This window comes from Neophocaena asiaeorientalis, unplaced genomic scaffold (assembly GCF_003031525.2).
Source record: "Neophocaena asiaeorientalis asiaeorientalis breed wild unplaced genomic scaffold, Neophocaena_asiaeorientalis_V1.1 scaffold40, whole genome shotgun sequence".
Taxonomy (NCBI): Eukaryota; Metazoa; Chordata; class Mammalia; order Artiodactyla; family Phocoenidae; genus Neophocaena; species Neophocaena asiaeorientalis.
In genome coordinates this window covers 3,137,866-3,161,135 of record NW_020185335.1, presented here as the reverse complement: position 1 = coordinate 3,161,135, position 23,270 = coordinate 3,137,866, and the positions used below count along the sequence as shown (strand labels likewise).

The 23,270-nt window shown below is 48.4% G+C and overlaps 1 protein-coding gene across 5 annotated transcripts in view; it reads left to right on the top strand.

Annotated features, from left to right (window-relative positions):
- Positions 1 to 15,369, top strand: part of LOC112393536 (C-type lectin domain family 18 member A-like) — a 16,648-nt gene extending 1,279 nt beyond the window's left edge. For 2 of the 5 annotated variants that reach the window (XM_024735827.1, XM_024735825.1), the window contains exons 3-12: positions 2,058 to 2,297; positions 10,301 to 10,398; positions 10,819 to 10,940; positions 11,118 to 11,225; positions 11,697 to 11,789; positions 12,178 to 12,284; positions 12,875 to 13,004; positions 13,377 to 13,473; positions 14,389 to 14,480; positions 14,957 to 15,369. In XM_024735827.1, coding sequence (XP_024591595.1) covers positions 2,058 to 2,297; positions 10,301 to 10,398; positions 10,819 to 10,940; positions 11,118 to 11,225; positions 11,697 to 11,789; positions 12,178 to 12,284; positions 12,875 to 13,004; positions 13,377 to 13,473; positions 14,389 to 14,480; positions 14,957 to 14,994 — 1,125 coding nt within the window. In that variant the 3' untranslated portion in view covers positions 14,995 to 15,369. Of the gene's footprint in view, positions 1 to 2,057; positions 2,298 to 10,300; positions 10,399 to 10,818; positions 10,941 to 11,117; positions 11,226 to 11,696; positions 11,790 to 12,177; positions 12,285 to 12,874; positions 13,005 to 13,295; positions 13,474 to 14,388; positions 14,609 to 14,956 lie in introns of those variants that run through there. The other 3 variants (XM_024735824.1, XM_024735826.1, XM_024735823.1) reach the window with 3 other exon arrangements.
- The last annotated feature ends 7,901 nt before the right edge of the window (positions 15,370 to 23,270 follow it).

Genomic DNA, 23,270 nt, shown 5'->3' with positions numbered 1-23,270 from the left:
CGTTGCTTCCCCCTCCCCCAGAAAGGCAGCCCTTGGGTTTTTCCTTGCATCCCTTCCCGTTGCCCCGGAGACCAGAAGACATGGAAAGAACTGGGGTCCCCTCCTCCAAGAAACAGGAGCATCACAAAAGAGTCCCAGCAGGACTGGAGGCTAGTCAGGGAGGGAGAAGCACCCTGCTGGGGGTGGGAGGGGTGAGGCTTGTGTGTGACCAGACCCACTGCTTCTTCAGCAGTTCGTCTAGGCGACTAGGAGGGGCCCCTCCCCAATTCCCAGCCCATTCACTGGGGGCCAGGGAGCGGGGTATAGGGTTTCCCACCACTCCCTCGGGGCTTCAGGGTTGAAGGTGTCATCCTGGGGCCCAGAAACACTGCCCCGTAGTATGGGACCCCAGCTGCGCCCTCCCATGGTAACAGTCGAGGGAGTGAGGGAGGGGCAGTGTGGGGCAGGCAGGGTTCCCCATGACTGCTTCCCATAAACTCCTCTGAGGCTGGCGCAGCAGTGGCGACCTTGAGAGCTCCAGGGTCAGGTTCCCAGGAGGTGGGGGTGGGGTGGGCAGGAGGGGGGTCGCCTCTCCCCCTTTCCCTGCTTGCGGCGCTCTGCCCCTCCTCAGGCCCAGGTCCTGGCTCTCATCCCCACACTCCCAGCCCTAGTGCCCGGTGTGAGGCTGCTCCGGTCAGCTTCTACACTTCCCATGGCCCTGTTGCCAAAGTCTTAGAAAACAGCATTTCATAAAAAATGCAACTGGAGCCCCACCACTCAGCCTCTGTCACACCCACAGCTCTGGCCCTGGGCACCCCAGTGGAGGCTGAGGCCCTTGGGGGTGGTCCGGGCTGCTGAGGCGCCCCACGCAGTCCCCACTGCTCCCAGCTCCAGTCCCCGTCAGCAGTAAAATCACAACCACCATCTGCCCGGGCTGCTGCAGGTCAGGCCCTAAATGCAGCACTTTTCTCTCTGCATCCATTTAATCTTCACACAATCTTACCCTATGGGTACCTTATTATCTGTTTGTTTTGTTTTTTGGCCACACGGCATGCCTTGCAGCATCTCAGTTCCCCGGCCAGGGACTGAACCTGGGCCATGGCAATGAAAGCCCAGAATCCTAACCACTAGGTCACCAGGGAACATCCACCTTATTATTCCATTTTACAGAAGCTATTATTCCATTTTACAGAAGCGTATGTTGAGTCTCATGGAGATTAGGAGACTGTTGGAGGTCACAGAGCTGGAATGAGGTGGCTGGGCTGGACCAGGGCATGACGATCGGGTGACACATGTCATCCTGGTTGCTAAGCCCCCCGTTTCAGAGGACGGGGAGCTGTTGGATGGGGGTAGGGAAAAGGGCAGCTGGTATGTGGTGGGAAGAGCAGATTAGGCCCACTCCAGAGAACTCTGCTTGCTGAGACCAAAGCGCTGAGGCCCTGGAGACCTTTTACACCCTCTCTGGTCCTGACTCCCAGCTGGTGCCCCTGTGTACTCCAAAACCAGATTTTGGGAATAAGACACAGCGGTATGGCTGCTGCGACTTTTTGCATCACAGAAGGGAAGCCAAGAGGGAGACTTTCTGACAATGGCCAGGGTCAGTTTTACCTAACACGGAACCAGTTTCAAAGGCGTGGGCACTATCCAGGGCTCCCATTACCAGACGGGAAAAATTACGACAGAGGCCCATCCTATCACGTGGGCTGGCACCTCGCGCCCAGGAACACCCATCCCCCTTAGTGGGCGGGGCCTGAGGGTACAAGCCGCTGGAGTCAGAAGGACTGAAGCTGTCAGTCCAGGGTGGAGCCGGGCTCTGGGTGCGGGGTCCAGACAGGGCAGGTGCTTTTCCAACACCACCTTGGAGCGCCCCTTGCAGGTCCTGTCTGACCTTCCCTGGCCCCAGTGAAGGCGGTGAAAGCAGCTCAGAGCACTCAAGCCGCCAAGCAGGACCCCTGTTTGGGCTGGGGTCTCTTCCCTGCAGGACCAGCACCTCTGGATGTCCTGGTGGGGGGGCTGGATCACTAAGGCCTGGCCCAGGGGCCCCTGCTGATGTTGCTGTTTGCGCTCCTTTCCCCCAGGACTGGAGCGAGAGCCTGGCCCAACAGGCCCAGACCAGGGCAGCCCTCTGTGGCGCCCCAGCCCCAAGCTCAGCCTCTGTCCCCCGGGCTACCCCGCAAGTGGGCTGGAATGTGCAGCTGCTGCCCGTGAGCTCGGCGTCCTTCATCCACGTGGTGGGCCTGTGGTTCTCAGAGGGGCAGCAGTACAGCCAGGCAGCGGCGGAGTGTGCCCCCAATGCCACCTGCACCCACTACACTCAGGTGAGGCCCGGGTACTGGCTCTGAGGCCCCTGCCCTGCTGGGATGGTTCAGAGGTCTGCAGTTTGTCCTAAAATTGGTGGTTGCTTTCCCTCCCATTTGTTTAGCTTTACTTTTCTCAGCTTTAAATATGAAATATTTCAAAGCTAAATCAAATAACGGACTCCTTCTTATCCACTACCTAGCATTAGAAAATGTTAACTATATTTGTTTCTCATCTCTTAAAAAAACAAAACTAAGCGTAAGCCCTCCTTCTGCCCTTTCCTCTGTCCCTCCCCAGAGGTAAACTTGCTGAAGTCCAGGTGAAACACCCCATGTTTCCTTTTCTTCCCCCTCAACAAGATTTGTTGAATGTCTTCTCTGTAACTGGCATCGTTTATGTACTAGGATCCAGCACTGGAAAACACAGGCAAAATCCCAAGCATGTTTCTCTCTTTTTTTATGGTTACTTTTATGTGTCAACTTGCAGGGTAGTGGGTTGTTATTGTTGCTGTTTTGCATGACATTTTTTTGACATTAACATTTTTTATATTAATTAATTAATTAATTTTTTTTTGGGCTGCGTTGGGTCCTCGTTGCTACGTGCCGGCTTTCTCTAGCTGCAGCGAGCGAGGGCTGCTCTTCGTTGAGTTGCGCGGGCTTCTCATTGCGGTGGCTTCTGTTGTTACGGAGCATGGGCTCTAGGAGCGTGGGCTTCAGTAGTTGCGGTGCATGGGCTTATTTGCTCCGCGGCATGTGGGATCCTCCCAGACTAGGGATCAAACCCATGTCCCCTGCATTGGTAGGCAGATTCTTAACCACTGCACCGCCAGGGAATTCCTTGTTTTTCTTTTCTTTTTTGGGGGGAGGGGGGGCCGAGGGTAGTTCCCCGACCATGTATGGAACCAGGGCCCCAGCAGTGAAAGCACCAAGTCCTAACCACTGGTCCCTCAGGGAATTTCCCCAAGCATGTTTTAATACCTTTACTACACGTGGAAGGGTTTTGATACCTTTTCTACTTGTGCAAGTGGGTTGTGTGTTATTAAATCCTACCTAAGTGCTCTCTCTGTATGTCTCCTTTTGCAATTTGTGTTTATCACTTCAGACCACATTTGTAAGATTTGTTTCCATTGATCTGAGCATGCATGTGTGATTCACTATGAATAAACTGCAATTTACAGGCATCTGGGTTACTTCCACCTTTTTTTTTTTTTTACTATCCCAAGTCATACCGAAATGCATAAATCCTAGTTCCGGTCCGCTTGTACATATGTGTCCAGACTTTTTCTAGGACACACTTGGAAGGGGAACAGCTGGGTCGAGGGAGCACGCACCTACAACCTTAGTAGCTATTGCCAAAGTGATGTCGCCAACTCTACTCCTGCCCACAAACCAGTTCTCACTCCCCATTCTTACTCTATTCATTAAGGAGTATTGTCAGCTCCTTCATTTTTGCCAACTCAAGGCTGTGAAATGCTACCTCATTCTGTTTTTAATTTGCATTTCCCTGATTACATGTGGGACTGAGCCTCTTTTCTGTTCTTTTCATTACCTTTTAATTTCATCTTTCCCTTATTAATTTGTAAGCATCTTTGCTATATGCTTTGTAATTTTTGTTGGTCATATTGGTTGCAGATACTTTTTTTCTAATATATGGCTTGTATTTTCTCTTTGTTTATGTTATCTTTTATAAGATAAATCTTTCAGAAGATTTTAATATTAATGTAATCAATTTTCTCTTGTTTTTCATTATAGTTCATCCATTTGTTGTATCATGTTTAAGAAATAAATCCTTTTCAACTCTGACATCAGCTAGATATTCTTCCTGTATTTTCTTCCAAAGTTCAAATGTTTTCCTTTTTTTCATATTGAAGTCATTAAGCCATCTAGTGATATAGGATTTAATTTTATCTTTTTTTTTAAAGGAATTTTGCCTTTTTTAAAAATTTTATTTATTTATTTATTTATGGCTGTGTTGGCTCTTTGTTTCTGTGCGAGGGCTTTCTCTAGTTGCGGCAAGTGGGGGCCACTCCTCAACGCGGTGCGCAGGCCTCTCACTGTCGTGGCCTCTCTTGTTGCAGAGCACAGGCTCCAGATGCGCAGGCTCAGTAACTGTGGCTCACGGGGATAGTTGCTCCGCGGCATGTGGGATCCTCCCAGACCAGGGCTCGAAACCGTGTCCCCTACATTGGCAGGCAGACTCTCAACCACTGCGCCACCAGGGAATCCCAATTTTATCTTTTTTTTTTACTTCTTGTATTAAGCACTGAATCTTTCCCCCACAGACTCTAATGCCACCTCAGCCATATGCCAAGCTCACATATCCACATGGGTCTGTTGCTGAGTTCTCTCTTCTATTTTGTTGCTTTTTTTGTTTACTCCTGCATATATGTGCTTTAATTATTATGGCTTTATAAAAAGTTTTGACAGGAAAATCCCCCATGTTATTATTATCATTCAAAAATTTCTTGGCTATTCTTGATTCTTTCTCCTGATTCTTTCATATGAATTTAATAAGTAGCCTTTATCAGGTTATAGACAGGCCTAGCTGCTCCGCGGCACGTGGGATCTTCCTAGACCGGGGCACAAACCCGTGTCCCCTGCATCAGCAGGCGGACTCTCAACCACTGCGCCACCAGGGAAGCCCCAGACATTTCTTTCTAATCTAAGTTTGTTAAGGATTTTTAAAGTCATGAAAAGGTTTTGTGTTTTATCAAATGCCTTTTGTGCATCTATTGAAATAATTATAAGGTTTTTCCTTAACAGTGATGAAATACATGAATAATTTTTTTGTGTGTGTACAAAGCTGTTACATGACACTACATCTTCCTGGTCATGTATTTTATTATAGAAAATTTCAAATATATACAAAGCAGTCAGAGTGATATAATGAACCCCCATCTACCTATCATCCAGCTTCAACAATTATCAGCTCACGGTTTCATGACTCATATTTATTTATTTATTTATATTGAAGTACAGTTGTACAGTACTATATAAACTGTACAGGTACAGCTGTACAGGTACTTATATACCTGTATAAGCTACAGTACACAGTATAGTGATTCACAAATTTTAAAGGTTATACCCCATTTATAGTTATTATAAAATACTGGCCTTGGGCTTCCCTGGTGGCGCAGTGGTTGAGAGTCCGCCTGCCGATGCAGGGGACACGGGTTCGTGCCCCGGTCCAGGAAGATCCCACATGCCATGGAGCGGCTGGGCCCGTGAGCCATGGCCGCTGAGCCTGCGCGTCCAGAGCCTGTGCTCCGTAACGGAAGAGGCCACAACAGTGAGAGGCCCGCGTACAGCCAAAAAAAAAAAAAAAAAAAAATACCGGCCATATTCCCCATGTTGTACAATGTGTCCTTGTAGTTTATTTTATACCTAATAGTTTGTAGCTCTTACTCCCCTACCCTTATACTGCCCTCCCCGCTTCCCTCTCCCCACTGGTAATCACTAGTTTGTTCTCTATATCTGGGAGCCTGCTTCTTTTTTTTGTTATATTCACTAGTTTGTTGTATTTTTTAGATTTCACATATAAGTGAGATCATACAGTATTTGTCTTTCTCTGTCTGACTTATTTCACTTAGCATAATACCCTCCAAGTCCATCCTTGTTGCTGCAAATGGCAAAATTTCATTCTGTTTTATGGCTGAGTAGTATTCCATTGTATATATGATGTGATGCGAAATAAAGCGATGTAGGGTGTGTGTGTGTGTTGTTGTTTTTAATTAATTGCTATATTTGGCTTCCTAAATACTACTTGATAGTGAAATTGACCTCTGATTTTCTTTTCTCATTCTGCCCTCACCTGGTTTATATTAACCTCATAGAATGAGTTGGAGGTTTTGCCTCATTTTCTGTTTCCTGGAATAGGTTCTATAATATTTGCTGTAACTGTCCTGTAAAACTATTTGGGCCTTTTTCTATTTTTTGATTGTTTTGTGTGCATGTGTATGTATCCATGGATTTTTAATTACTGATTCAACTTTTAGAAATGGTCGTAGATCATTTCAGATTTTCTATTTCTTCTTGAGACAGTTTTGCCAAGTTCTATTTTCTAGGAAACTATCCATTTTATATTTTCCAGTTTGTTGGTGCTGTCATTTAAGAGATTTTAAACTAGAATTAAACAGATTTTTTAAATGTTTCCTGTGTCTGCAGCTATGTCCTTTTAAAATTCTCTATTGTATTTATTTGTGCCTTCTCTCTTTTGTTCTTTACCAGTCTTCCCAGAGGTTTGACTATTCTAACGAATCAGCTTTTTGTTTGTTTTCCTTCTCTCTTTTTTCCACCCATCCACAACCTTATCCTTCTTTTTATTAATTTCTGCTCTTTTAAAAAAAAATAAATTTATTTATTTATTTTTGTCTGTGTTGGGTCCTTGTTGCTGTGCGCGGGCTTCCTCTAGTTGAGGAGAGTGGGGGCTACTCTTCGTTGCAGTGTGTGGGCTTCTCATTGCAGTGGCTTCTCTTGTTGCGGAGCACAGGCTCTAGGCGCACGGGCTTCCATAGTTGTGGCACGCGGGCTCAGTAGTTGTGGCTCGCAGGCTCTAGGGCACAGGCTCAGTAGTTGTGGCACATGGGCTTAGCTGCTCCGCAGCATGTGGGATCTTCCCGTAGCAGGGATCGAACCCATGTCCCCTGCATTGACAGGCGGATTTTTAACCATTGCGCCACCAGGGAAGTCCTTCTGCCCTTGTTTTTATTATTTTCTTTCATCTACTTTCTTAACTCATTAATTTTAACTCCTTTTTCTTTTCTGGTATATGTCTTTTAAAGCTATCAATTTCCCTCTAAACTCTGTTAGCTACATCCCATAAGTTTTGGAATTTAGTGATTTCATTGTCACTTAGGTCTATGAGTTTCCTATTTTCCATTATGATGCTGTCTTTGATTTTGAAGTGTATATTTAAATTTCCAAACTATGTTTTCTCCTTTACTTACTTCTAAATTATTTCCTTGGGAATTCCCTGGTGGTCCAGTGGTTAGGACTTCATGCCTTCACTGCCGGGGCCTGGGTTCAGTCCGTGGTCAGGGAACTAATATCCCATAAGCCACGCAGCCAAAAAAAAATTTTTTTTAATTCAATTAATAATAATAGTATTTTTTTTTAAAAAAAAAAAAAAAAAATACCGGCCATATTCCCCATGTTGTACAATGTGTCCTTGTAGTTTATTTTATACCTAATAGTTTGTAGCTCTTACTCCCCTACCCTTATACTGCCCTCCCCGCTTCCCTCTCCCCACTGGTAATCACTAGTTTGTTCTCTATATCTGGGAGCCTGCTTCTTTTTTTTGTTATATTCACTAGTTTGTTGTATTTTTTAGATTTCACATATAAGTGAGATCATACAGTATTTGTCTTTCTCTGTCTGACTTATTTCACTTAGCATAATACCCTCCAAGTCCATCCTTGTTGCTGCAAATGGCAAAATTTCATTCTGTTTTATGGCTGAGTAGTATTCCATTGTATATATGATGTGATGCGAAATAAAGCGATGTAGGGTGTGTGTGTGTGTTGTTGTTTTTAATTAATTGCTATATTTGGCTTCCTAAATACTACTTGATAGTGAAATTGACCTCTGATTTTCTTTTCTCATTCTGCCCTCACCTGGTTTATATTAACCTCATAGAATGAGTTGGAGGTTTTGCCTCATTTTCTGTTTCCTGGAATAGGTTCTATAATATTTGCTGTAACTGTCCTGTAAAACTATTTGGGCCTTTTTCTATTTTTTGATTGTTTTGTGTGCATGTGTATGTATCCATGGATTTTTAATTACTGATTCAACTTTTAGAAATGGTCGTAGATCATTTCAGATTTTCTATTTCTTCTTGAGACAGTTTTGCCAAGTTCTATTTTCTAGGAAACTATCCATTTTATATTTTCCAGTTTGTTGGTGCTGTCATTTAAGAGATTTTAAACTAGAATTAAACAGATTTTTTAAATGTTTCCTGTGTCTGCAGCTATGTCCTTTTAAAATTCTCTATTGTATTTATTTGTGCCTTCTCTCTTTTGTTCTTTACCAGTCTTCCCAGAGGTTTGACTATTCTAACGAATCAGCTTTTTGTTTGTTTTCCTTCTCTCTTTTTTCCACCCATCCACAACCTTATCCTTCTTTTTATTAATTTCTGCTCTTTTAAAAAAAAATAAATTTATTTATTTATTTTTGTCTGTGTTGGGTCCTTGTTGCTGTGCGCGGGCTTCCTCTAGTTGAGGAGAGTGGGGGCTACTCTTCGTTGCAGTGTGTGGGCTTCTCATTGCAGTGGCTTCTCTTGTTGCGGAGCACAGGCTCTAGGCGCACGGGCTTCCATAGTTGTGGCACGCGGGCTCAGTAGTTGTGGCTCGCAGGCTCTAGGGCACAGGCTCAGTAGTTGTGGCACATGGGCTTAGCTGCTCCGCAGCATGTGGGATCTTCCCGTAGCAGGGATCGAACCCATGTCCCCTGCATTGACAGGCGGATTTTTAACCATTGCGCCACCAGGGAAGTCCTTCTGCCCTTGTTTTTATTATTTTCTTTCATCTACTTTCTTAACTCATTAATTTTAACTCCTTTTTCTTTTCTGGTATATGTCTTTTAAAGCTATCAATTTCCCTCTAAACTCTGTTAGCTACATCCCATAAGTTTTGGAATTTAGTGATTTCATTGTCACTTAGGTCTATGAGTTTCCTATTTTCCATTATGATGCTGTCTTTGATTTTGAAGTGTATATTTAAATTTCCAAACTATGTTTTCTCCTTTACTTACTTCTAAATTATTTCCTTGGGAATTCCCTGGTGGTCCAGTGGTTAGGACTTCATGCCTTCACTGCCGGGGCCTGGGTTCAGTCCGTGGTCAGGGAACTAATATCCCATAAGCCACGCAGCCAAAAAAAAATTTTTTTTAATTCAATTAATAATAATAGTAAATTATTTCCTTTACATTCTATTGCATTGAATTCATAGAATGTGTCCTGTAGGATGTTGGTTATTGAGTATTTATTGAATCTTGCTTTGTGGCTTACTGAGGGGTCAGTGTCTGCAAAAGTTCCACGCACTCCTAAAAAGAATGCATATTCCCTAACTGTTGGATACATAGGTATGACTACATGTGCATTTCTCCCTGCCTCATGCTGGTCATGTTTAGTGGCTACCAGAGTTTGCTTGGCTAGTCCTGTGTATTGACCATTTGTGCTATTTCCAAGTTGTCACTGATTCTAAATCTAAGTTTTGAATACTATTAAAGACCTGTATCTGTTAGCTGTTGCTGCATGACGCACTACTCCCAAATATAGCATCTTACAATTCTGCAGCTTGGCAGTTTGGGTTGGGCTCAGCTGACAGTTTCTTCTGGTCTTCGCTGGGCCCACTCCCGCAACTGCAGTCAGCTGCTGTGTTGGCTGGGAGCTGGCTGTCTAGAGTGGCCTCAACTGGTTCATCTCTGCCCTATAAGGTTCTTCAACCTCCAGCAGCCTTGTTCACGTGGTGGCTGAGCATGAGAGTTCTATGAGAATGAGTGGAAATTGTAGGGTCTCCTGAGGCCTAGGTTTAAAATGGGTCAATATCATTTCTCCTGCATCCTGTTGGCCAACAGAAGCCACAGGGCCAGCCAGATTCAAGGTGTGGGAAAGAGATTCCTCCTGTTGATGCAAAGAACTGCAAAGCCACATTTTATAAAGAGGGGGCTGTAGGGAGAAGTGAAGCATTGTGGCCATTTTTTCAGTCATCACAAGGCCTTTGATGTCCAAGTCTCTTTTCCCACTCTCCTCCACTATCCACAATCTCCCTTCCCTTCAGGTATCTGCTGACCCTCACCTCCCGACCCAGAAGGCCTTTCTAGACTATTCCCACCCATCCTTATATCCCTGCCCAGCACAGCTACTGCTCCTGGGGTCCCCAGGGAGGTGACAAAACTGTTTAACTGCTTGGCCTGGGGCAAGAGCTGTGTCTACCCTTCCCAGGGGAGCATCATCTAGGCTGTTGGTCCCAAGACTAGGAGTGGAGGCGGCCCATGAGAGGGTTTCTGAGCCACTGTGTCTCCTGCAGCTCGTGTGGGCCACCTCGAGCCAGCTGGGTTGTGGGCGGCATCCCTGCTCTGGGGCCCAGGCTGAGATGGAAGCCTTTGTCTGTGCCTACTCTCCCGGGTAAGCCTCCTCCATGGCAGCTGCCCTGCCATCCCCTGCTGGGCTGCGGGGTAGGGGATGCTGTCACCCAGGGTGAGACACTCACCCACCCACCCACAGGCCTTTACCCCTTGGTCTGCACCCCTGCTGGGAGAGGGAAGAAGGAGGAAAGGGAGAGGGTGCAGAAGTGGGCAGCACCCAATATTCTGGCCACGCAGAATGTGGCTTCTTCTCAGACGCCCCTTCCTGGAGGCACCACCCAGCGTTCAGGGCATCTGCCCAGTATTAGTTTGGAGGTCATCTTTTCTTTCCTAGGAAATCTCCCTGTCTCTCCCAGCTCCCTGCCTTCCTGGCTGGGCCGGAAGGAGCTGAAGGGGCTGGTGGGGCAGGCAGCAAGGCCCAAGGCCAGTTCCTTCTAGCCTCTGCTGCTTGCTCTCACAGAGGCAACTGGGAGGTCAACGGGAAGACCATCGTCCCCTACAAGAAGGGCGCCTGGTGTTCGCTCTGCACAGCCAGCGTCTCGGGCTGCTTCAAAGCCTGGGACCACGCAGGGGGGCTGTGTGGTAAGTGCCCCACCCTGCCTGCCTCTGGCTGGGGTGGCTTGATCTGGTGATCCTGGGGGAGGCGGGCAGCATCCTGAGGGACTGTCCCAGAAGCCCTGGTCCTCAGCACTCGGGGAGGCACCTGCCTGGCCTGCCGGGGAGAGGCGCCCTCACAGCATTTCCTTCTCATCCGACCAGAGGTCCCCAGGAACCCATGTCGCATGAGCTGCCGGAACCACGGACATCTCAACCTCAGCACCTGCCACTGCCACTGTCCCCCGGGTTACACAGGCAGATACTGCCAAGGTGAGGGGCGCCTGGAGTTCTGGACTGTGACCCCCCGGGGGACCCAGGGAGCGATCCTCACACAGCCTGTCCTCATCCAATAGCATTCACTGAGCACCGACGGTCTGCCAGACCCTGCGCTGTGCAGGGAATTCAAAGTGAAATCAGATTGGCCCCTCAGGCCCTGGGATGGTGGGAGGAGGACAGTATTAGGATCCAGAAGTGGATTCCTTTCCCACTGTCCCCCACCCCCCAGCTCTGTGACCATGAGCAGGTCCACTCCCAAACCCCGATTTGCTTCTCTCTACAAGATCAAACCAAAGATGCCAAATGTGGCAGCGGATGGGAGCCCCGATGGTTTCCATCTCTGGGGGGCAGGGGTTGTTCTTGCTGTGGTTGGCCATTCTGCGCACATCCGTGGCCTGTGAGGGGCAGCCTGGGGCCCAGGGGCTGCCAGCTGAGTGCCGTCCCCTCCCTGCCCCATCCTGGCAGTGCGGTGCAGCGTGCAGTGCGTGCACGGCCGGTTCCGGGAAGAGGAGTGCTCCTGCGTCTGTGATGTTGGCTATGGGGGAGCCCAGTGTGCCAGTGAGTCCTGCCGCAAAGCCCCCCCAACAAGACGAGCCCCTCCCAGGACCCCCTCAGCTGGTGCTGGGTCTGGTTCGGACCAGCTCACATGAGCCCATCGTACGCACCTCTCCCCCATTCCCCGATCAGTGACGTCACAGTGGTAGCTTGAACTTGGCCATGGTGGGGGTCTTTACACCACCACAGAAATGGCAATGCTAAAATCATAGACTTTTTTTTTTTGAGGGAGAGCTGGTTGTTACACATTTACCAGCACACCACTGACCCCAACCCCCTCTCCTGCTTGGTGGCCAGAGGAAGGGGTACCTTGAGCTTAACATCCTGGCAGGACCGGAAGGGTAATGATTCTGAGGTGCCCACACACAAAATCAGGCTTCCCTCCTCCCAGCCAAGGTGCACTTTCCCTTCCACACCTGTGACCTGAGGATCGATGGAGACTGCTTCATGGTGTCTTCAGAGGCAGACACCTATTACGGAGCCAAGATGAAATGCCAGGTAATGGTTGGCCCCTGCCTTCCCAGGGACCGTCCCCCTGGGTTCTTAACAGAGGGACCCTGGGCTAAGAGATGAATTCCTTTGACTTCTCCTGACTCTCATCTTTAGTATAAAGCAGGGGTTACAACTCAGAGGCCCATGGAAGCCAGGAGGTCACTTAATGAGCTGAGGGACCCAGGGACAAGGCCCCACTCAACCCCCATCTAAGGGGCCATCTTGACTCAGCTCGAGCTGCTGGCTGCCGGGCAGGAATGCAAGTTCAGGGAGGCCAGGACCTGGAATTTCTCAAGAGAACCAGAAATGCAGATTTTCACTGAGTTCTCAATTTATTAATGTTGGCAACCAATCCAAATGTATTAAAGACACTGAGCAGGTGAAACAAAACCCTTCCAAGTGTGGGACCCTGACAGAGGAGCCGTGGGCAGAGAGGAGAAGGTGGACTCTGCTCTAAGAGGCAGGAGGCTTTGGGGGGCTGATGACAGCCCGGCCAGCACACAGATTGGACATCCATGGCCACGATGGGTGGCAGGATGGAAAGGAAGGGCTGGCCTGAGCTCTGGGGCCAGAATGACCCGGAGCGGGGGTTACAGGGAAAGGGCGGGGTGCTAGCCCAGATTGAGAGCCAGAAAGTGCAGGACATCCTCGCCTTCTACCTGGGCCGCCTGGAGACCACCAACGAGGTGACCAACAATGACTTTGAGACCAGGAACTTCTGGATCGGTGAGTGCCTGGCTGACTGGTGGAGCGGGGAGGGATGCAGTGCGTGTGGGGCTGGGATGCCTCACACTGCTTCAGGAATCTGGGCCGTGGAAACCCAGAGCACCTACCAGCGGGCAGTAAGGGTGTGGTGAGGGCTCGGGGCCCAGAATGGGGCCAGTAGTCAAGCTGGTGACTCCCTTCCCTGCAGAGAGAGCCGAAGGGAGGGAGAGCCACCAGAGGAGCTGGAAGTGCTGGGAAGGGGGCTTAAGGGCCGGGGGTCGACAGGCATTGGGCAGCAGGCTCTGGGCTCAGGCCCTCATCGCAGGGAGCCTGGGCTGCCAGCGGGGCCCAGGGATCTCGGGTGTGAGGCCAGCCTTGGCTGCTGTGGCTCAGGGCTCACCTACAAGACCGCTAAGGACTCCTTCCGCTGGACCACCGGGGAGCACCAGTCCTTCACCAGTTTCGCCTTTGGGCAGCCTGACAACCAGGGGTGAGTCCGGGGTGCCCTCCCTCCCCTGTGCCCACCTTCTCACCTGGGCCTGCTTGCTCAGCCTTCAGACACCCCTGAACAACCTCCACCCTGCCTGCTGCTTGGCTGAGCGCCCTGAGGGTCTGGACCTTACCTGGTGCCCAGGTGCCAGGAAGTCTGGGCACAGCTGGGTGTGGGCCCAGTGCTCAGATGAGGTACATCCCTGACCTCCAGGGGCTCAAATAGAAGAGAGGGAACCCAAGAAGGCTTAATCCATCCATAGTCCCCATCATCCCTCCAGCTGTCTCTCCGTCTCTCTATTATCTATCCATCCCTCCCCCCTCACCGTGCCCCCTCTGCCTGTATCAATACACTGATTCTGCCCTCCTTAGCTGGTCACCCACCTGCATCCACTCCTGCACACATCTGCCCACTGGCCCGCCTGCACTGAGGCCCAGCCCTGGTCTTCAAAGCCCAGGAATGCCCAGGGCAGGGGGGGAGGTGGTCAGGCTGTGTGGCCACCAAGGCTCCAGATACCCTGCCCAGTTCTCCTTTGACCTCCTTGATGGCAGCCATGCCCAGGCCACTGGCCCATCCCTAGAGGAAGCCAGCTTTGTGGGCCCCCAGGCATACCTTCTCCTGCTGGGAGGAAAGATGTGGGCCTGTGTGTTCCAACCCCACTACCCCCACCTGCAGTGGCCGGCATGGCTGAGGGCTGCAGCGGTGGGTGGAGCTGTCCCCACTGTACCCCGAGAAGAGAGGAGCTGCAGTGCTCTGAAGTGCAGGCATGGGCTTGGGGATGGCTCCCAGAAGCCCCATATGTGGGAGGGGGCACCCAAGAGGCACCTCCCTAGGTGCAGGTGGCCCACTGTGGGGGAGGATTTAATTAACTCATAATTTCATTCCTCCACCCTGAGCACTCGACAATCTTGGCAGGTTTGGCAACTGTGTGGAACTGCAGGCATCGGCCGCCTTCAATTGGAACGACCAGCGCTGTAAAACCCGAAACCGTTACATCTGCCAGTTTGGTGAGGGCCTTCCCACGGCTCCCCTCCTCTGGTCCCTGTCCCCTGGGGATATCCAGATGAACAGTCTAGAGTGTCTGAGCACACAGGGCCATGAGGACATCCTGCTCAGGGCCTCATTGGACCTGTAGGCCCCTGAAGCACAGAGAGGGAGATTGGCCTGGGCTCAGCCATGCAGGGGCAAGACCAGAACTACAGCCTGGCTGGGGATTTCACCAAGGTCCCTTTCCTCCTGTCACTAAAGCTGCCACATGGGAACCCATCGGGTTCTTCAGCGTTCCCTGATTCCCTAGAGCACAGTGAACTATGGTGGGGACAGAGGTGAGACCTAGCCCAGAATCAGCCCCCAGCAGCACCTGCTAGAAGGATCTGGAGCTGCAAGTGGGATCATGGCTATTTCTGGACCTAGTGTAGCAGGGTCCCCATCCCAGGACCGCCTGGGCTATCACTGACCCTTGTTCTGTTCTCTTCCTTTCCAGCTCAGGAGCACATTTCCCGGTGGGACCCAGGGCCCTGAGGCTCACCCATGCCTCTCCCCTGCCAGCACCTGGATGCACAGCCCTACCTGACCTTCTGCCCACCTGTTTAGAACAAGGGTTGGGCTAGGACTGCAGGCCCAACAGCCAAAGAGGCCTCAGACCTTGCTGGAAGTGGGGCAGGGGGTACAAGTGAGGCCGATGGAGAGCCTGGTATAGGAGGAGGGGAGCCTGGGGTCCCCCAGCCTGCTTTTGAGTGGGAAGATGGGTCTTAATTAGGCACTGAAACAGGAGTCCGGGGCAGTGGTCAGAAGAGACCACTCTCCTCCATCTGGGCTGGACCCTCTGGGGCAGACAGAGGTTCCTTGCTGCCCAGGATGCACCCCACAAAGGATTAAACTAAGTTATGGATCAGCTGGACTTGTGAATGCTCATTGTGAAGGGGAATTCAGACAACCCAGAATGATCCCAGGAAGACTGGTTTCCTCCCAGCCACCTCAGTCCCATCCCTGCTCGCCCACATGACCCAGGCCACCCTCTGGAGGTTTTCAGACTCTTAGTCCTGAATAATGCACAGATTTAGAAGCCTTGTTTGTCTGCATCCCTAATTTCCAGCTCCTCTCACCACTGCCTCTGTCAGCTTTGTGTTTCTGTTCACACCTCCTCCTTTATTAATTATGCTTGCTTCTACTTGTCTCTTCTTTCTTTGTGATAATCTGAACTGGGGTCTGTTATGGCCCCATCTCCTCCCTCTCCCTATAGTGGTGAGAGGGTGAGTCCAGGCAGGTGCAAGACTGGGAGGTGCTACCATTAGCGTCCAGAATGCACACTGTTATGTGCGAACATCGAGTTGCTTTGCTGGTTGGAAGTATCAGTATAAGTGTGGCCTGGGCCCATGGCACCGGGAGAAGCAGATCAGTCACGGTTCTTGGTTGCAGCCAATAGAAACATAGAAACAGCCCTGGCTAGTCATGGCAGAAAAGGAATTTATCAAAAGGGCAATGATTTTTAAATGGGCAAAGGACTTGAATAGACAGTTCTCCAAAGAAGATATACAAATGGCCAATAAGCACATGAAAAGATGTTCAACATCACTAGTCATTAGGAAATCCAAATAGAAACCACAGTGAGACACCACTTCACACCCATTAGGATGGCTGTTAGCAACGAAACAGACAATAACAAGTGTTGATGAGGGTGGGGACCCATTGGAACCCTCATACATTGCTGGGGAATGTAAAACGGTGCAGCCATGGTGAAAAATCGTTTGGCGATTGTTCAAAAAGTTAAACAGGACTTCCCTGGTGGCACAGTGGTTAAGAATCCACCTGCCAATGCAGGGGATGCAGGTTCGAACCCTTGTCTGGGAAGATCCCACATGCCGTGGAGCAACTAAGCCTGTGCACCACAACTACTGAGCTTGCGCTCTAGGGCCCGCCAGCCACAACTACTGAAGCCCGCGCACCTAGAGCCTGTGCTCCACAACAAGAGAAGCCAGCGCAATGAGAAGCCCACGCACTGCAACAAAGAGTAACCCCTGCTCACCACAACTAGAGAAAGCCTGCACGCAGCAACGAGGACCCAACGCAGCCAAAAATAAATTAATTAATTTAAAAAAACTAAACACAACTACCATCTGACCCAACAATTCCACTCCTAGGTATGTACCCAAGAGAAACGAAAACAAGTGCTCAAATAAATCCTTAAAACACAAAGTTCATAGCAGCATTATTCACAATAGCCAATAGCCAAGAGGTAGAAACAACCCAAAAGTCCATCAATGGATGAGTAGCTAACAAATCGTGGTGTATACATGCAATGCAATATTAAATCAACCATTAAAAGGGATGAAGTACTGATACATGCTACCAGGTGGACGAACCTTGAAAACATTTTAAGTGAAAGAAGCTAGTCACAAAAGGTCACATACTGCATGATTCCACTTATCTGAACTACTCAGAAAAGGTAAATCCATACATGCAGAGACGGGTGGTTGCCAAGGGAAACAGGAAAATGAGGGTATGGGTTTTATTTTGAAATGATAAAAATGTTTTGGAATTTAGATAGAGGTGGTGGTTGTACAACACTGTAAATGTATTAAACGCCACTGAATTGGTTAATTTTGTGTTATGTAAATTTCACTTTTTTTTTTTTTTAAGTATAATGGCTGGTCACAGGATCCTAGGGAGAGTGAGAGAGACACACTGGGGCCTCTGTAGCCCAGAAATAGTGCTCCAAATTCTGCTGCAAAGCCCATCTGGGTAGACTCCCATGCCACTGCTGCCAGGCACAGGAAATGCAGAGCCTGCTCTGACAGCAGCGACACAGGAGCCACCTTTATGGCAACTAAGGTTGGCAATCCAATGCCCTTCTGAGCCTCTAACACCCCAGACGCCAGATTCCCATTCAGCTGCAGCCTCTCCCATCAGCACTCCTGGCGCTACAGTGCTTCCCTCACCAATATATTTCTCAGTGCCTCGGCAAAGGACGCGCTTGGGGCCGTCCCAGGGTTCCTAGTTTGGGGTGTCAGTGACCAGGTCCTACCTGAAAAGTCCATTCCAACATTCTCATCTGGAGGTGAGGTAGCCGAACGCCGCGGTTCTCCATGTTGGTCCACGGGCCAGCAGCATCGATATCACCTGGGAACTTGTTAGACGAGCAGATTTTCAGCTGCCCCAAACCTAATCTGAGTTTTAACAAGATCTCCAGCCACTTCAGATGCAGGCTCAGGTGTGTGAACCACTGGCAGAAGCAGAGTTCGGGTCTAGAGTCAGGCTACCTGAATTGGAGGACAGGCTCTGACACTTACTAACTGTGTGACTTTGGTCAAGTTATTAACACCTAGGTGGACCCACTGTTCCAGTTTGCCTGGAGCTGTCCTGGTTTTAGCACTCAAAGTCCCACATGCTGGGAAACCTCTCCATCCTAGACACACCAGGACAGCTGGTCACCCTAAAACATCTCTCTGTCTCATGATCCTCTTCTGTAAAATGAAGATAATAAAATGAGAGTAAACACTGATGAATATCAGCTGGGCTGAGCCAGCGTCCTCATTTCTCAATTCCTCCATCAACATTAGACTATATAAACTTCATTTGTTAACTCAGTAAATTTGTTAAATAAATGAAGTGCTTAAAACTGTCCCTGGCAGGATAGTAAATGCTAGTAAGTTTTAGCTATTCTTTTTTTTTTTTTTTTTTTTTTTGCGTTACGCGGGTCTCCCTGTTGTGGCCTTTCCTGTTGCGGAGCACAGGCTCCGGACGCGCAGGCTCAGTGGCCATGGCTCACGGGCCCAGCCGCTCCGCGGCATGTGGGATCTTCCCGGACGGGGGCACGAACCCGTGTCCCCTGCATAGGCAGGCGGACTCTCAACCACTGCGCCACCAGGGAAGCCCAGTTCTTATTCATATTATTATTATTATCTATTAGTTTTAGCTAATATTTTTCGGCCACAATTGAGTCCAGGGTTTAAGCAAACATCAGAGCAAACAATTGGAACCATCCTAGCCACTCAAGGTAGCCCCACAGAATCCTAAATATCGGTATGTTCAACCAGACTTCCCTGGTGGTCCAGTGGTTTAGACTCCGTGCTTCCAGTGCAGGGGGCCTGGGTTCAATTCCTGGTCAGGGAACTAGAGCCCACATGCCACAGCTAAAGATCCCACGTGCCACAACTAAGAACCGGCACAGCCAAATTAAAAAAAAAAAAAAACATTCAACCCCATTTAACATTTTCTTCCTTCCCTACTCTCTACCCTCAGAATCCATTCCCAGATTATTTTGCAGGTTTTGTCAATATAAATTAGCAAAATCTCATGGTTCTTCTGGTGTTTCAATATCTTCCTCCCAGATTTGAAGTCATCAGCCCCCTGGGGTCTGCTGCGATATGACTTGTTATTTAAGTCTGGAGAAAATGAGGGGTGATGGGGTAGGACACACAAGGGGTCTCCTTCAGGGCAAGGTCATTACAGAGTATATTTTTTAAGGAAATGCTATCTGCTGGCCTGGTTGCACATGTGCCATGGAGTGGGGGAACCCAGGCTGAGCAAGGCCCTGCCACCAACAGCACATGGCTTCCCAGCTCACCCAGGGCACTGGCATTCAGGTGGCCAACTTGGGAAGCAGGAGGGCTGATGGCCACTTGGAGGATGCTATGGATCAGGCATGAAAGCAGTGCACATCCCACCCTCCCATTGCCACTAGCCACACCTCAGCCATGCAGCACACTAACTGCGAGGGAGGGTGGGCAACTCCACCTAGATGTGCACCCAGGAGGAAAGGGATCTGGGTTTGGCAAAGAGCTAGTGAATTTCTGCTACCAGTACCTTCAGAATGACTAAGAAGAGTCCCTTTGGCTGGCAAGGGAACCTCTGTAGCAGTGGGGGTCCTGAGTCTTCCACACCTTCCCGCAAAGCCCTCCACTCTCTCTGCTCCCCACTCTCCACTCTTTCCCAACTAGAGACCCAGAGAGGGTGTGAAGCCCCCTCATGGTGTCATTTTATAACCACTGATTAAGCCTTAAGTTTGGGTTGTAACTCTCTCAGCCTTGCAGCCACAAAATATAAAAATTCCCTGATTTTCTAACCATGTCTTGAGCCGCAAATTTGGACTTTGATCTTGTCTTTCCTTTATGCTGTTGGTGCTGTTAGCACACAGCCTGCCTAACAGCCCTTGACTTCAGGGTAATCTTTATATTCTTCTATGGCAAGAGCCACCAGGTCCCGAAAGCCTTGCCCTTGATGGGCGCTTTGTTCTGAGGACCACAGGATTAACTGTCTCGCCATGGCATGCTGTGGGCTACTGGTATCCTGTCCCTTAATACGAGCTGGATTTTCACTGTCCTCTGGCCACTTGCCAGGCTTCCATCACCCCCATTTCCTACGGGGCTTCTTGTTCCATCCACCTCTAGTCCTGTTTTTGTATCCATCAAGGTTCTTAACTGTAAGCAACAGAGTCTGGTGACTCCAAGCAGTAAAGGAACTTGTCCAAGTTACTGGTTAGCTCCCAGGAGTTCTGGAAGGTCGGAGGATCAGATCTGGAAGAGACCCTACTGCCTCTGCTGGGCACAGATGCCACAACGGGCATCACCAACGAGGGATGGAGGTGCCATCACCTTTGAAAGCCGGATATAGCTGCTGCCACTGCCGCCATCAATTGCTGAGATGAGCTTCTCCCACCGGCAGCTTTACCTTGAAGTTGGGCACGTAGCTCTAATTGGAGGAGCCACGTCATGTGCCCAGGACCTTGCTTCAAGGGAGGTTGGGAAAAGGAGGCAGAAAGGGGCATTTTCAGCTTCTTTCAGGGAGGCAGCCTCTGTCTTCAAGCTGGGGGATACCTCTAACACAGGAATGGGACTCCGATGTGGGACGGCCAAGAGAATGACTCAGGTCCACTGCAAGAAGCCACTTGGTACACCTGGGCCCCTGGGCCCCTGGCCTGCAGCACTGGCCCTGTCATCCCATGCTCTAACCAGGGGCCTCGCCAGCCTTTGGAGTCTGTGCAGGGTAAGGTGGGTAATGGAACATCCCCGTACAAAGGCAGTGTGGCCTGGAGGTCCTGACAGAATCAGGCTATGCTTGTAGCCGAGCCTACCAGTAAGTGTCTTTCAGTAAGTCCTCTAACTTCTTGGAACACGTAGTGATTGCCAGGCAGGCGGCTGAGATCTCATCACTCCTCTCAAGTGGCTCTCCATGTGACCCTGGGCACATTCGGTAGCCTTTCTATAAGATGGGGAGCAGCTACCCTGCAAGGTTGTTGTGAGGATTAAATGACACGATGGATGTAAGTTTGTAGCACAATGCATGGCAAATAGCTGGAATTCAATCACTGTTAGCTGCCGACTGCAATTTTAATACTGGGGATGATACAATTACCCTTTTCTTTCTTTCTGGGAGCTCTTTGCAAATAAGTGAACTATTTTGTATCCATCTCATGAATTCAGGGTAGACGTGTCTGGGAGTCAACTCAGGGAACTCTGGGGACCAGTTGTTCAATATGTCCAGCCCCTTCTGCTCCTCTCCTTTTTCCTTATTCTTGTCCTTCCGTCAGCTTGGCCTCTCTGTTTCAGCCTTCTGTCTTCCCACCGGACTGCCAACCTCCCCATCCTTGCATCATTTGCTGTCACTCATTATGACTCCCATTCATTAACTGTCCTACCCATGTTCTGTTCAGTCAAGCACTCACAACCTGGGGGAATACAGGAGGGTGTCCCTTAGGAAATCTGTCTGGGAATCTTTGTGAGAGGTGAAGATGGAGCAAAGACCTCCACCCCATTTCCTGATTCTGGGTCCCTATGATGGTTAATTTTTTGTGTCAACTTAATTGGGCCATGGGGTACCCAGACACTTGGTCAAATATTATACTGGGTGAGTCTGTGAGGGTGTTTTTGGATGAGATTAATATTTGAATCAGTGGACTGATAAGTTTCCTCCTTTTGTAATAGATTGAGTGATGCGGACAAGAGCATTTGGTCTTTCCAAGAAGAAGAGGGAGAGGATAAGGGAAGAAGTAACAGCAGGAAAGAGTATACAGTCCTGTTCTGGTCATCTTGGGAAAGCTGTCTCCTTCAGCTGCTGTCTGCTTCAATTCCTGGTGAAATTTGATTCAGAGGTCTCCAGTGCTTGATTATATCAGACTGGATGTCAGTTGGAGCCTTCTTTAACTGTGAGATGTACACCCAAGGCTTGAGTCTCAAGTTTGGCTGCCATCTGGGTAATGAGGAGGACCTGGTATAGTCCCTTCCAAGGACATTTAAGGGCAGTCTTTGTTCTTACTGATTTCAAATCAGAAGGATGGGAGAAAATTGGAAACAGTTTGGAGATTTATAGTCAGATATTTGAGGAAACTAGAAGAGTTTAGAATCCAGTTCAGCTTACAGCTGTATAAAAAAACCTTGAAACTTTATCATTAACAGGACAAGAATCTAATATCTACAAAGTTGCAAACACAATTTCTCTCTCAATAATTATTACCCTTTTTATCAAAGATAATCATAGTAAAACTAATTTGTTTGTAGTAAATTTGGCTTGATTATTTACAAAAATACAGCAAGAATAGTGCTTTTTTTTTTTGGCCATGCAGCTTGAGGGATCTTAGTTCCCCAACCAGGGATTGAACCCGGGCCACTGGCAGTGAAAGCACAGAGTCCTAACCACTGGACTGCCAGGAAATTCCCTCATATAAGCCCTTTTTAAGATTACTTTGCTGGGGGCTTCCCTGGTGGCGCAGTGGTTGAGTCCACCTGCCGATGCAGGGGACACGGGTTCGTGCCCCAGTCCAGGAAGATCCCACGTGCCGTGGAGCGGCTAGGCCCGTGAGCCATGGCCGCTAAGCCTGTGCGTCCGGAGCCTGTGCTCCGCAACGGGAGAGACCACAACAGTGAGAGGCCCGCGTACCGCAAAAAAAATAAAAAATAAAATAAAATATGACACAAATGAACTTATTTACGAAAGAGAAACAGACTCACAGACATAGAAAACAAACTTACGTTTACCAAAGGGAAAGGGGGAAGGGATAAGTTAGGAGTATGGAATTAGCGGATACACACTACCATATATAAAATAGAGAAACAAAAAGGATTTACTGTATAGCACAAGAAACTATATTCAATATCTTGTAATAACATATAATGGAAAAAAACCCAAAAAAGAATACGTATATATATAAAAAAAGAACCACTTTGCTGTACACCTGCAACTAACACAATATTGTAAATCAACTATACTTGAAGTAAAAAAAAAAGAAATGGGGGATGTGTATATCAACTATACTTCAATTAAAAAATAGAATAGAAAAAGAGAAATGGGGTATGTTCTTTTAAATAAGGATTGCTACTTGGCTGTAAATTTGAAAAGACAAGGCAACAAAGTATGAGCCTATCAACAAGTGATTATAGCCTGGCACTGAGAAGTTATCACTGAGTGTGTCCAGGGCAGAAAGGGTGGTTGTTCTTGTATTGGCCTTTTCAGCTGGCTGTAAGACCCTTTTGTTGCTCCATTTACTGTGGTATAAGAGCAGTTGCTTTCAAATGTGTTGGATCATTCCACAATAAGAAATATTATGGCCCAGCATATACTTACGTATATAAAAACATATAAGTAACTGAAATAAAAGTTAAATAAACTGTATTTCCTATTTTCAGTGTATGTCATGCATGCACTCTATTTTGCATTTTATGAAACTATTCTCTTCTATTTATATATAGATAATAAACAAATCTATAATAAATTTATCTATAAATTATAGATAAAATTGAAGATATATATTATTAATTTATCTACGTAGGTACAGAAAATATGTATATGTTCTATTTAATTAA